This window comes from Meles meles, chromosome 2, assembly GCF_922984935.1.
Source record: "Meles meles chromosome 2, mMelMel3.1 paternal haplotype, whole genome shotgun sequence".
Taxonomy (NCBI): domain Eukaryota; kingdom Metazoa; phylum Chordata; class Mammalia; order Carnivora; family Mustelidae; genus Meles; species Meles meles.
In genome coordinates this window covers 202,971,939-202,984,978 of record NC_060067.1, presented here as the reverse complement: position 1 = coordinate 202,984,978, position 13,040 = coordinate 202,971,939, and the positions used below count along the sequence as shown (strand labels likewise).

General features: G+C 36.5%; 1 protein-coding gene across 11 annotated transcripts in view; it reads left to right on the top strand.

The window, feature by feature from the left end:
• WDR17 (WD repeat domain 17) overlaps positions 1–13,040 on the top strand; it is a 108,243-nt gene that overhangs the window by 32,083 nt on the left and 63,120 nt on the right. For all 11 annotated transcript variants that reach the window (XR_006817466.1, XR_006817468.1, XR_006817464.1 and 8 more), the window contains one exon: positions 6,531–6,659. Coding sequence is in view for 5 of the 11 variants with exons in the window: in XM_045998156.1 (XP_045854112.1) it covers positions 6,531–6,659 (129 nt within the window). In the remaining 6 variants the exon portion in view is untranslated. The remainder of the gene's footprint in view (positions 1–6,530; positions 6,660–13,040) is intronic.

The window sequence follows — 13,040 nt, the reverse complement described above, 5'->3', positions numbered from 1 at the left end:
GCACATAATACACACACTTGTGCTGTGTTGCTTATGTGTGAGTGAGATGAGTGACAGCAGTGATACAAGGGATGGGAAGAGGACTCAGGGGTATTTGATTATATTATAATGTGTCTGCACTACCTGAGAAGCGATACAGTGTTAATTCGAAAGTAGACTTGGATTAGTTGTAAATCTATATTATAATGTCTAGGATAATCACACACAAAAAATTTTAAATGAGACATAATTGATATGCTAAGAAAGAAGAAAAAATTTGGATCATATAAAATGCTCAGTTGAAACCACAAAAGAAAGGAAAAGTGTGGAAGACAAAAACAGGAACAAACTGAAACAGTAAAAATGGGGTAGATACTGATCCAAGTGTATCAATAATTACCTTGAACATCAGTGGCCTAATGCACTAATAAAAAGACAGAGACCCAACTATATGTTGTCTACAAATAACTCAAATTAATGTTAAGACATATATGGATTAAGAGTAAAGAGATGAAGAAAGACACACCATGCTAACACTGATTAAAAGAAGCGGGTATAACTGTGTTAAATTCAGACAGAGCAGAATTCAGAGCCAGGGTAAAGAGGGACATTACATAGTGATGAAAGGGTCAGTACTGCAAAAAGACGTAATAATCCTTAATGTGTATGTGCCTAATAGCAGAGTATTGTAATACACGAGGAAAAAATTGATAAAAGTGCGAGGAGAAATAGATGGGCACATTATTATAGTTGGAGACTTTACTACTCTGTCAGGCTGAACAGATCTGCCAGACAGAATCAGGAAGAGCGAAGTTGAACTATATAGCATTTCCGGTCAACTGTATCGGATTTGCACCTATGGAACCCTTCCTCCAGCAACAGCTGGTTTGCACATTCTCCTCATGCTCACATGGAACATTCACAGGCCATATTTAGGGCCATAAAATACATCCCAGCATCATAAAAGTATAGAAATAATATAGAGTCTTCTCTCAGACATCAGCAGAATTAAATTAGAAATTCATCACAGAATGTAACTTGACGGTCCCCAAATACTTAGAGACTAAGCAACAGTCTTCTAAATAACACATGGATCAAAGAAAAATAGCATTTTGAACTAAATGAAACTGAAAACACGACAACGTTAACTTATGGGATGCAGCAAAAGCAGTGCTTAGAGGAAATTTATACTAGAAAAGAAGGAAGATCTAAATTTAATCTTCTAGGCTTTTACCTTGGAAAACTAGAAAAAAAAGAGCAAATTAAATCCAAAGTAAGGAGAAGAAAAGAAATAACAAAAATTTAGATCAGAAATCAGTGAAATCAAAAATAGAAAATCAGAGAAAATCAACAAAACTAAAAGTTTCTTTGAAAAGATCAACAAAATCTATAAGACTTTAGCTAGACTAAATAAGAAGAAAAGAGAGAAGGAACATATTACCAGTAATGAAAGACGGGATATCGCTATATAACCTATGGACATTAAAAGGATGATATGGGAATGCTACATCAATTCCCTACCCCAAAATCTGGTAACCTAGATGAAATGGACCAAGTCTTAAAAGATACAATTTGCCAAACTCACAGAAGAAATACGGAATCTGAATAGGCCTACATTTTAAAGAAGTTGAATCAATAATAATGTTTAGTGATATTGTGATTTGTAAGAAATACATATTTAGGGGCGCCTGGGTGGCTCAGTGGGTTAAGCCTCTGCCTTCGGCTCAGGTCATGGTCTCAGGGTCCTGGGATCGAGCCCCACATCGGGCTCTCTGCTCAGCGGGGAGGCTGCTTCCTCCTCTCTCTCTGCCTGCTGTTCTGCCTCCTTGTGATCTCTCTCTCTCTCTCTGTCAAATAAATAAAAATTAAAAAAAAAAAGAAATACATATTTAGTCATTCAGATGACCCAATTTCCCAAGTGTTGAGGGCCCTAAATGTGTCTTTTGTTATGCTAATAAGGTGACTTTTAGAAAGCACCTAAAGAGGGGGGCTGATTGCTGGTGGAGCTAACCTATGATTAGAGGGTTAGAACTTTTAGTCCTACCCCTTGACCTTAAGGTGGGAGAGGAGTTAGATATTGAAAGATTGCCAGTGGAGAGTGATTTAATCGATCATGCCTTTATAATGAAGCCTGCAGGAAAACACAAAAGGAAAGGGTTCAGAGGGCTCTCCAGTTGATGAACATGTGGCCTACAGAGAAGAATGGAATCTCCTTGCCCCTTTCCACATCCCTTGCCTTAATGCATCTCATCTATCTGGCTGTTCCTGAGTTATATCCTCTTTTAATAAACCAGTAATCCAGTTAAATATTTATCTGAGTTCTCGAGCCCTTCTAGCAAATTAAAAGACTTGAACAGACCCTTCACTGAAGATAGATGGCCTGTAAGTATATGGAAAGGTGTCCGACATAGGGAATTACAAACCAAAACAATAGTAAGTTACTGTTTCATCCCTATTAGAATGGCTTCTCCAAAACACTGACAGCACCAAAGGCTGGTGAGGTTGGGAAACAGCAGGAACTCTGATATATTTCTGGAATGGAAATGGTGCAGCCACTTTAGAAGACAGTTTGATCATTTCTTACAAAATATACTCCTACTGGGATCCAGCAATCACCTCCTTTGGCACTCCTTATTATTTACCTAAATGAATTGAAAACTTATGTTTAAACAAAAACCTGTGCATGGATGTTTATAGCAGCTTTTTCATAACTGTTAAAACTTGAAAACAACCAAGATGTCCTTCAATAGATGAATGGACACATAAGCAGTGGTACCTCTAGAAAAGGGAATATTTTCCATTGCTAAAAAGAGATGAGCTATCAGGCCATGAAAATACATAGAGGAAACTTAAATGCGTATTACTAAGTTAAAGAAGCCAATTTTAAAAGGTTACATACTGTATAATTACAATGATACAATATTCTGGAAAAGGCAAATCTATGGAGAGTTATAACAGTATCAGTGGTTTCCAGGGGTTATTGAGAGAGGAAGAGATCAATAGGCAGAACATAGAGGATTTTTAGGGCCTTGTGTCTATTTTATACAATTCAAAATGGTGGATATATGACCTTCTACATTTGTCAAAACCCATGGAATGAATAACACCAAGAGTGAACCCTAATGCAGACTATGGACTCTGGGTGATGATGATGAGTCAATGCAGGTTCATCATTGTAACAAATGTACTAGTCTGATGGGAGCATCGATAGTGGGGGAGGTTGTGTGTAACTGGGGGTTAGGGAGTGAGTGGGAACTTTGTAATTTCCACTCAGTTTTGCTGTGAAACTAACACTGTTCTTAAAAACAATTTATTAAGTTTAAAAAAGATTTAAAAAACAGCAGAAAGTGAAAAATTTAAAAATGATTCCATTTTACTTGTTTGCTTAAATCTTTCTCATATGTTTCTTTTGCAGTTATGAGCTCAAAATTTGCTTAAACATAAATCAGAAACCATTTTCACTTACACACAGACTTTATTAATAGTAATCGTAGACTCTAGAGATAAACCACAAAAGCCTATTCGACTCATCCTGTGGTTGAACTTATATATATTTTCAGTGAAAAGTAATGTAACATTACTAGTTAAAAAAATACTTATATTTAAAAAATTTGTCAGGAATGCTAGTGCTTGAGGAAATGCAGGTGCTGAGGCAGGGGTGGGGGAAGGGGGCAAGAAGAATTTTATAGTTAAGCTCTCAAAGATTGAAGTATGGTTCGGTTACATGGAATTTTTCACTTCAAATAACTTTTTACTTTATTTAAAAAAAACACTTTAATGGGATGACGATAGATTTGGGGAAGAAAGAAGAAAGAAGAGATCTTTTCTAGAAGGTGGAAAAATGAAAAGACACAAGAAAGTAACTTATTCATAAATTGGAGATGATGTAACTGACTAGACTAATTGCTGAGCATTAAAATAAAGGAGAAACACAAGTACTAACCAGGCCCGACCCTGCTTAGCTTCTGAGAGCAGACGAGATTAGGTGCATTCAGGGTGGTATGGCCGTAAATCAAAACCTCAATGAGATACCACCTCACACCAGTCAGAATGGCTAACATCAACCAGTCAGGAAAGGACAGGTGTTAGCCAGGATGCGGAGAAAGGGGAAACCACCTACACTGTTGGTGGGAATGCAAGCTGGTGCAGCCAATTTGGAAAACAGTATGAAGTTTCCTCAAAAAGATGAAAATAGAGCCACCCTATGACCCAGCAATTGCACTACTGGTATTTATCCCAAAGATACAAATGTAATGATCCAAAGGGGCATGTGCACCCGAATGTTTATAGCAACAATGTCCGCAATAGCCAAACTATGGAAAGAGCCCAGATGGCCATCAACAGATGAATGGATAAAGACGATTGTGGTCTATGTATTCAATGGAATACTATGCAGCCATCAAAAATGAAATCTTGCCATTAGCAACAATGTGGATGGAATAAAGGGTATTGTGCTAAGCAAAATAAGTCAATCAGAGAAAGATAATTATCATATGATTTCATAGATCATATGAGGAATCTGAGAAACAAGGCAAAGGATCATAGGGAAAGGGAGGGAAAAATAAGACGAAACCAGAGAGGGAGACAAACTATAAAAGGCTCTTAATCTCAGGAAACAAACTGAGGGTTGCTGGAATGGAGGACTGGGGTGGCTGGGTGATGGACCCTGGGGCGGGTGTGTGCTATGGTGAGCGCTGTGAATTGTGTAAGACTGATGAATCACCCACCTGTACCCCTGAAACAAATCATACATTATATGTTAATAAAAATAAATAAATAAATAAATAAAAATAAACCACTAGGTGGCAGGGTAGAGAGAGAAGAGGCGGCTTGAGGTGGGTGGTTCCTGGGGATACATTGAACAATTAGTTACCTATTAGACTCGTGTCATAGTTCAGATGTATATATATATTTATGTATTAATGGTTCATGTGTGTGATATTTGGCATTGTGTTAAGGCAATAACATTTTGCTACTAAAATATAAAACTTTTGAACAGCATAAACAGAGTATTGATTAAAAATTGACTTGTTATGTTAGTCAGTGTGACCCAAATTTATTATATCTGTTAGATATTCACTTAATTTTTCAAAAATATTTTAAAGTTATAATTGCTATTTATTATTTTTCTGTATTTTAATCAGATATAAATTAACAGTGAAAAATGGATAATTGCAAGGTATAACTTTGTGGTATAAGTGAAGATTGTCTCATGTTAAGAGTCCTCATTTTTAGACCAATATTTTGACCATATTAGAAAGGATATCGAATAATGGTCTAGATTCTGCCTTGAAAAAGCTTTTCTGGGTCAATTAATGTATTCTTGAATGCCGTTTTTGAAGTAACTACATAGGGTAATATTCAGAATAGGTTTTTTGTTTTTGCTTTTGCCTTGGTGTTTCCTCTATATCTGGGTTTTCAATAGGATCATAGACTTATAAACATCCTCACTCTTGGCTTCCTGTTCTCCAGCATCCTAGAAGAACTGAGTTTACACATAGAGTCACAGAAACCCTGGAGCTGAGAGGAGTGGTGGGGAAAACCTCTTTCAGAGGGTTCTTTTAGATGGAAGGAACAGAGACACGAGGTTAGATGCCTGACTCCAGCTCATGCTCTAGGCCAACTCAGAGCTTGGTCTCCATCCCTGCTTGCTGAGTCCCAGCCAGACTGATGCTGCCTGTTTACTCCACCATCCTCTGCTGGCCACATCAACATCTTGTAACCAGTCGTTTCCATCTTCCTTCTGTCCCATCTTCACAATGAACAATATTGTTGACGCGGCTTGTCTACCTGCCCTGTGTACCGCAAATACTTTGTGCAAAGACACTGAGTCACTATAAATACAGTGATGCTCCCTGGCAGAGGCCACAGTCCTCCCAATATTGTTTTACCCTTGAATTTGCTGCCTTGAATGAATTGCCAGTATTTAAAAATTGGTAACTTTTACACAGAATTCTGGATGCTTCCATTTCTCTGGAAGTTTCATAAATCTGGCAATAGGGGAGGACCTTCTCCGGTGGCACTGGACCCCTTTGCGTAGAATCTGCCCCTCCTGTTTCCGTGGCCCCATCACTCCTCTAGGATCCCTAGTCCTCGGCCCTGTGTTCTTTGTCATTGATCATTTTCTTTTATAATTTTTTTTTTTATTTGACAGAGAGAGATCACAAGTAGGCGGAGAGGCAGGCAGAGAGAGAGGAGGAAGCAGGCTCCCCGCTGAGCAGAGAGCCTGATGCGGGGCTCGATCCCAGGACCCTGAGACCATGACCTGAGCCGAAGGCAGAGGCTTTAATCCACTGAGCCACCCAGGCGCTCCATGTCATTGATCATTTTCTAATCTCTTGCTTTTCAAATTTGAATTACATGCCTTGATGTCTCTAGACATTTGGGGATTTCAACTCTTCGTTCTCTGAAAGTATACCCTGAGATTAATAGTCCTAGTAGAAATTTTTTTTTCAGGGCATGAAGATAAGGATTGATAAAGATAGCTATAAGATAATTAAGTTTTTTGAATAATGAAAATGACTGATATTTCTCCAAATTTGGTTTTCAAGGCAAACATGTCCCAGGTCAGGCAGGTGGGACTGCTGGCCGCGGGATGTCAGCCGTGGAACAAGGACGTGTGTGCTGCCCATGGAGACAGGTTTGCATACTGCGCCACTCTGGCCATCTATATTTACCAGGTAAAATACTGTGGATGCTTTTGATTTCTCACTTTATTAGGTAAAATTAACATTTAACACATATTTTAAAATCCCTGTTACATAAAAGTTTTAAAAGTACTGTAATGTAATTGATATTTATATTTTGTTGCTGTTTATACTATATTGGCTTTATAATTCAAGCTTTTAGAAAATGCTTATATCATAGTTTCAAGTTACTAGAAAAATCTTAATTGATTTCATCAACCTTTGTGTGCTGTTCGTGAGAAGGAATTTCTTCAAGAATTGAAAGCTTCCAGTTTATGAGTGATGAGCAATTAGAACTTAATGCTTTTAAAATGTATCTCCATATAAATAATTGGAATTCATTTATTCGTTTGTTTCAGGCTTTGCTCAGTAGCATTTCATATGAGAAAAAAAATCAGTTAGAGAATATGGGTTATCCATTAGAGATCATTATATTAAAAACCATGCAGATATAAAATATTTTGAGATATTCTTGAGATACAAACATTTATAACTCCTTTTTTTCATGTCTGAACTCTATCCAGACATCGCTCTTCAGTTTCCAGTCTGAAGAGCCAATGGCCTTCTGAATTGCCCCAAATCGAGGTGCTATAAACATCTTAAACCCAGGTCAAACTTTCTTAAACCTGGAGTCAGCATTTCTGTGTGAGCAGCCAACCACTCATCTGAACCACGGATGTGAGGCTTAGCTCTCTTTGGCTCCTGCTTCTCACCTCCTGTATTTTAGGTTAACCAGGAGCAATCCTAGGGTTTGTACCTTTGTAGCCTTCTCACCCAACTATTATAATAGTCTCTTACTATCCTCTTTGCCTCTACTTTGACTCCCTCTAATGTACACTTCAGTGTAGTCGATCATCTGTCCTGCAGATCCGAAGTTTTCAGTCTTCAGCTGCTCCTCATTCCTTCTATTCACATCCAGACTTCATGGTGTGACACTGTTTTGCACTGTTCCTCCTCTCATCTTGTGCCCCGGGCAGACCATGCTAATTGCATTTTCTGAGTCATCTCAGACTCCTTTGTATCTTGCCTTTGCTTACACTGATTTTTCCATTTGCCTGTGTTGCCTGTTTGGAGAATGTTTTCTCATCTTTCAAATCTCAGCTCAAGTGTATAAACTGTTTTCCATATTCTGCCTTTTCCGCTTTTGTAATAGGAAAGGACCTTATAAAATGGACTACCTCTCTGCCTGCTTCCCTTTACCAGAATCAGCCTTCCTCACCTTTGAATTTCTCAAGTTACTCTGTGCTCTCTGGAATTTAAGATACTCATTAAATACTTTTTGAATGATACATTTTTGTTGTTGTTTTGAAACAATAGTACATTTCAGTGAAGAGTGAAAAAAATTATTGCATTATTCTGGAATAAAAATCTTTTTAATTACCAATAGTGTAGTTTATTGAAAATTGAAGAAATAATAGCATTACTCTATAAACCAGTTAATTTCCCACAATACTGAGATTTTATGTAGTCCATTATTCAAGATTATAGAAACACCCAGTAATCAACCTGAGCTTCAGTATGACATATCAGTCTAGGTAAACTATTTCTCCAAGGAGTAAGGACAGTCAGAGAATGGATGAAGGCAGAACTTATTTTTTTATGTTCACATTTGCCCAGTTTTATGATACATTTTATGACTTGAATATTTAGGATGATTGAGCTAAAATTATTAATATAAAAAAACTATGAAGAAAATTTATGTGTTATTAAGACTGAAACAAACTAAGACTCATCCTGATTTAGAAATTAAAACAAACTCAAGTGATAGTTCATTACAGAGTTCCCTGTAAAAACTTGTTTCAAAGTATGTAAATAGACAATTACATTTATATTAAATGGTGACATTAACATTCAACTTATGTTAATCAGTATTGTTTTAAATGTCATTGTCTAAATTGAAGTGCTTTGAAAATTATGCTACATAAATATAAAATATTAAGGTTATTTTCAAAGGGAATATTTATTAAATCATACCTAGGGTCAATGTACAGTCAGAGTCTGATAGTTTTTCACACTCTGTATAACGATACTGATGTTTTATCACATCTGTCTGAACTGTTAAATGATACTTGTAAATGCCATAAGAATTTTCCCTTTGACCATTGAGTTGTGATGCAATAATATATTAATTACTCTAAAAATAATTTATGGTGCAGCTGAATATAATGGTATAGACTCATAATACTGAACTGTAAATATAATAGGAATGTATTAATAAATTAATCCCCATATGTATTCTATATTGTGCTTAAGCACAATATAGTATACAATACTATATTGTAGTATCCAAGATACTACTTGGATAATTTGTATAGTAAAGCCAGTGAAGATCATTGATATGCAACATCGCTTCTTCAGGTACTTACTGTATTTATAGACTCTTCCACTGAATTTCTAACTTATGTAGCAGTTTTTCTATTAGATACATTAGACACATACACAGTATTTACCACAGATGAATCACTGAATGACTTAAAACTTACAAACCTATTCCTAAATGTACAGAAAATGTACTTAAATATATTTAAACAGGCCAACTTAAGATGATTGTAACTGCAAAACTCCACTTGTACTTGGTTCTTTTTAACAATATTTTCATCTGACATTGCTCAGGAATAGTTGAAGTTCAGGTAATAAAAAATACAGAAATTATAGATGGAAAAACCTTAGGAAATAATTGTGTTGTTAGTCAAAATTTTATATGCACAGATGTTTGCTACAGCACTATTTGTTATAGCAAAATTTCAAGGTGGCTTAAATGATAAACAATAGCATAGTGGCTCATTTCTTCAATATTAACTGAATCTCTTCCATTGGCCAAGTATCACTAGGCACTAAGAATGAAATTATGAACAAATCAGGTAGATTCTTCTCATTGGATTCATATTCTTAGTAAGGATGGGGCAGGGAGAGGTCAATAAATAAATAAATAAATAAATAAATAATGTTTCAGGAAGAAATGCCTTCTACAAAGGCTATAAAAACAGGTCATATGTTAGAGTCATTGACACCAAAATCAAAAGCAACAAAAGCAAAAACAAGTGGGACTATATCAAACTAAAAACCTTCTGCACAGCAAAGGAAACCATCAACAGAATGCAAAGGCAGTCCACTGAATGGGAGAAAATATTTGCATAACACACATCTGATAAGGGGTTAATATCCAAAACATATAAAGACACAATAGCAAATTAAACAAATGATCTGATTGAAAAATAGGCAGAGGATCTGAGTAGACATTTTTCCAAAGAAGACATACAGATGGCCAACAGACACATCAAAAGAAATCCCAGGGCTCTCTGCTCTGCAGGGAGCCTGCTTCCTCCTCTCTCTCTGCCTGCCTCTCTGCCTACTTGTGACCTCTCTCTGTCAAATAAATAAATAAAATCTTTAAAAAAAAAAAAAAAAGAAATCCCAGCATCACTTATCACCAGGGAAATGCTCATCAAAACCACGCTGAGGTATCATCTCACGCCTGTTAGGATCTCTATTTTCAAAAAGACAAGGGATAACAAATATTGGGAGGATGTGGAGAGAAGGGAACCCTGTGCACTGCTGATGGGAATGTAAATTGGTGCAACCACTATAGAAAACTCCATAGTGTTTTCTCAGAAAATTAAAAACAGAATTACCATACGATCTTACAGTTCTACTTCTGAGTGTTTATGTGAAGGAAATAAAAACACTAATTTGAAAAGATTCATGCAGTCCCATGTTGACTGCAGCATAGCCAAGACACAGCAGCAGCCCCAGTGTCCATGATGGATGAACGGATAAAGAAAATGTGGTCTAGGTATGCACACAGTGGAATACTATTTAGCCATTAAAGAAGGAAACTTTGCCATGTGCTACAATGTGGATGGGCCTCAAGGGCATTATGCTAAGTGAAAAATGTCAGAGAAAGACAAATACTATATGCTCTCACTTATATGTGGAACCTAAAACAAAAACAAAACAAAACAAAATAAAACTGAACTCATAGATACAGAGAATAGATTGGTGGTTGCCAGAGGCAGGGGTAGGGTGGGGTGAAATGGGTGAAGGGAGTCAAAAAGTATAAACTTCCAGTTATATACTAAATAAGTCACGAGGATGCAATGTACAGCATGTTGAATGTGGTTAATGACACTTTGTTGTACATTGGGAAGTTGCTCAGAGACTAGATCTTAAAATTTACCACAAGAAAAAAAACTGTAACTGTGTAGTATTTGTTAAGTAGGCTTATATGATCATTTAGCAATATATGCAAATATCAAGTCATTATGTTGTCTACTTGAAACTAGTATTATATGTCAATCATATGTCAGTCGTATCTCAATTTTAAAAAAAAGGATAGGGGCACCTGGGTGGTGCAGTTGGTTAAGCAACTGCCTTTGGCTCAGGTCATGATCCTGGAGATCCAGGATCGAGTTCCGCATCGGGCTCCCTGCTCTACGGGGAGTCTGCTTCTCCCTCTGTCCTTCTCCCCTCTCATGCTCTCTCTCACTGTCTGTCTCTCAAATAAATAAAAATCTTAAAAAAAAAATAAAAAATTTAAAAATTTTTAAATTTTAAAAATTTTAAAAAAGGACAAAGATAGAGTCATAGGACAGGTTTTGGGGTGAGTGTATAAATTTATTTAGGTGTTGTGGTCAGAAAATACCTTTGTAAAAAGAGGCTTTTTTGGACTGAGAGCTGAACAGGAAAGAATGAATAATCATGGACAAATCGATGGGGAGAGCATTCAAGGCCAGAAAAACAGCAAACATAGGCTTTAAAGCAGAAATAATTTTGCCGTAATAGAGCAACGAGAAGGTCAGAGTGGACAAGCAGGAACATGATGCCGAGTGAGCCTTGCAGATAGCAGAGCTTCATAATGTGGGACATCGGAGGCCATGCTGCAGTTTGGATTTCACTCAAGTATATGGTTGAAGGAAGAATGGTGTAATAAATAGTTAATATAATGATGATTTGAAACCCTCTTCAATAATACTGTGAAAGGTTCATAATTTGTTAAGAGGAAAAGCCAGGTACAACAAAATGGCATATACTGTATGATCCCAAACATGTTGAAAATGCGAGAAAGAAAAATTCACTGATTAATGGCACATTTACAAAGGAGATCGGAAAATTAGGCTATTTCTTTTTTCCACTTACATGCAAGAGCACGACATAAGCCCCATCCAAAAAGCAGTAACAGAAAATGGGTCCAGTGATACCATTGCTCTGCAGACTTTAGACATCTTAATAAGGTAATAATGAGCAATTAGTTTATTTAACCCAATTTTTTATTGAAATACAGTTAACATTCCAAGTGCTGTTAGTTTCAGCTGTACAACATACTGACTCAGCCATTGTATACAGTACTCATGGTCATGACGGTAAGTGTCATCAACATCTGTTACCATGCGGTGTTTTTACAGCATTACTGTCTGTATTCCCTGTGATGCACTTTTCAGCTCCATGAATTATTTATTTTTGTAACTGGAAGTTTGTACCTCTTAATCCCCTTTATCTATTTCACCCATCCCTCCGCCCACCTCCTCTCTGGCAACCACCAGTTTGTTCTCTGACGTTGAGAGCCTGGTTTTCTGTTTGTTTTGATTTTTAGATTCCACATGTAAGTGAAATGATATGGTGTTTGTCTTTCTCTGACTTATTTCACTTAGCAGGATATCTTCTACCTCCAACCGTGTTGTCACAAATGGCAAGATTTTCATTCTTTTTTTATGACTGGGTAATATTCCAACACACACACACACACACACACACACACACACACACACACTACATCTTCTTTATGCATTTATTGATAAGTACTTGAGTTGCTTATATATCTTGGCTATTATAAATAATGCTGCAATAAAAATACAGGGGTGCACCTATCTTTTCAAATTAGTGTTTTCATTTCTTTGGGTAAATAGCCAATAGTGGAATAGCTAGATTATGTGTAATTAATTTCTGTTTTTAAATTTTGAGGTACTTCCATACTGTTCCCATGGTCGCTATCCCAATTTACATTCCCACCAACAGTCCTTTTTCTCCACATTCTCACCAACACTTGTTACTTCTTATGTTTTTGATTTTAGCCATTCTAACAGGTATAAGGTGACATCTCACTGTGGTTTCAGTTTTCATTTCCCTGCTGATGAGTGATGTTGGCCATATGTATGTTTTCTTTGGCAAATGTCTATTTAGGTCCTCTGCCCATTTTTAATCAGGTTATTTGTTTTTTTGGGGGGGATGGTGTTCAGTTTTATGATGTTTATATGTTTTAGATGTTTCTTTACATATTTTAGATGTTAGCTCCTTATTGAATATGTCATTTGCAAATATCTTCTCTTTGTGATGGTTTCTTTCACTGTGTAAAGCTTTTTAATTTGGTAGTTTATTTTC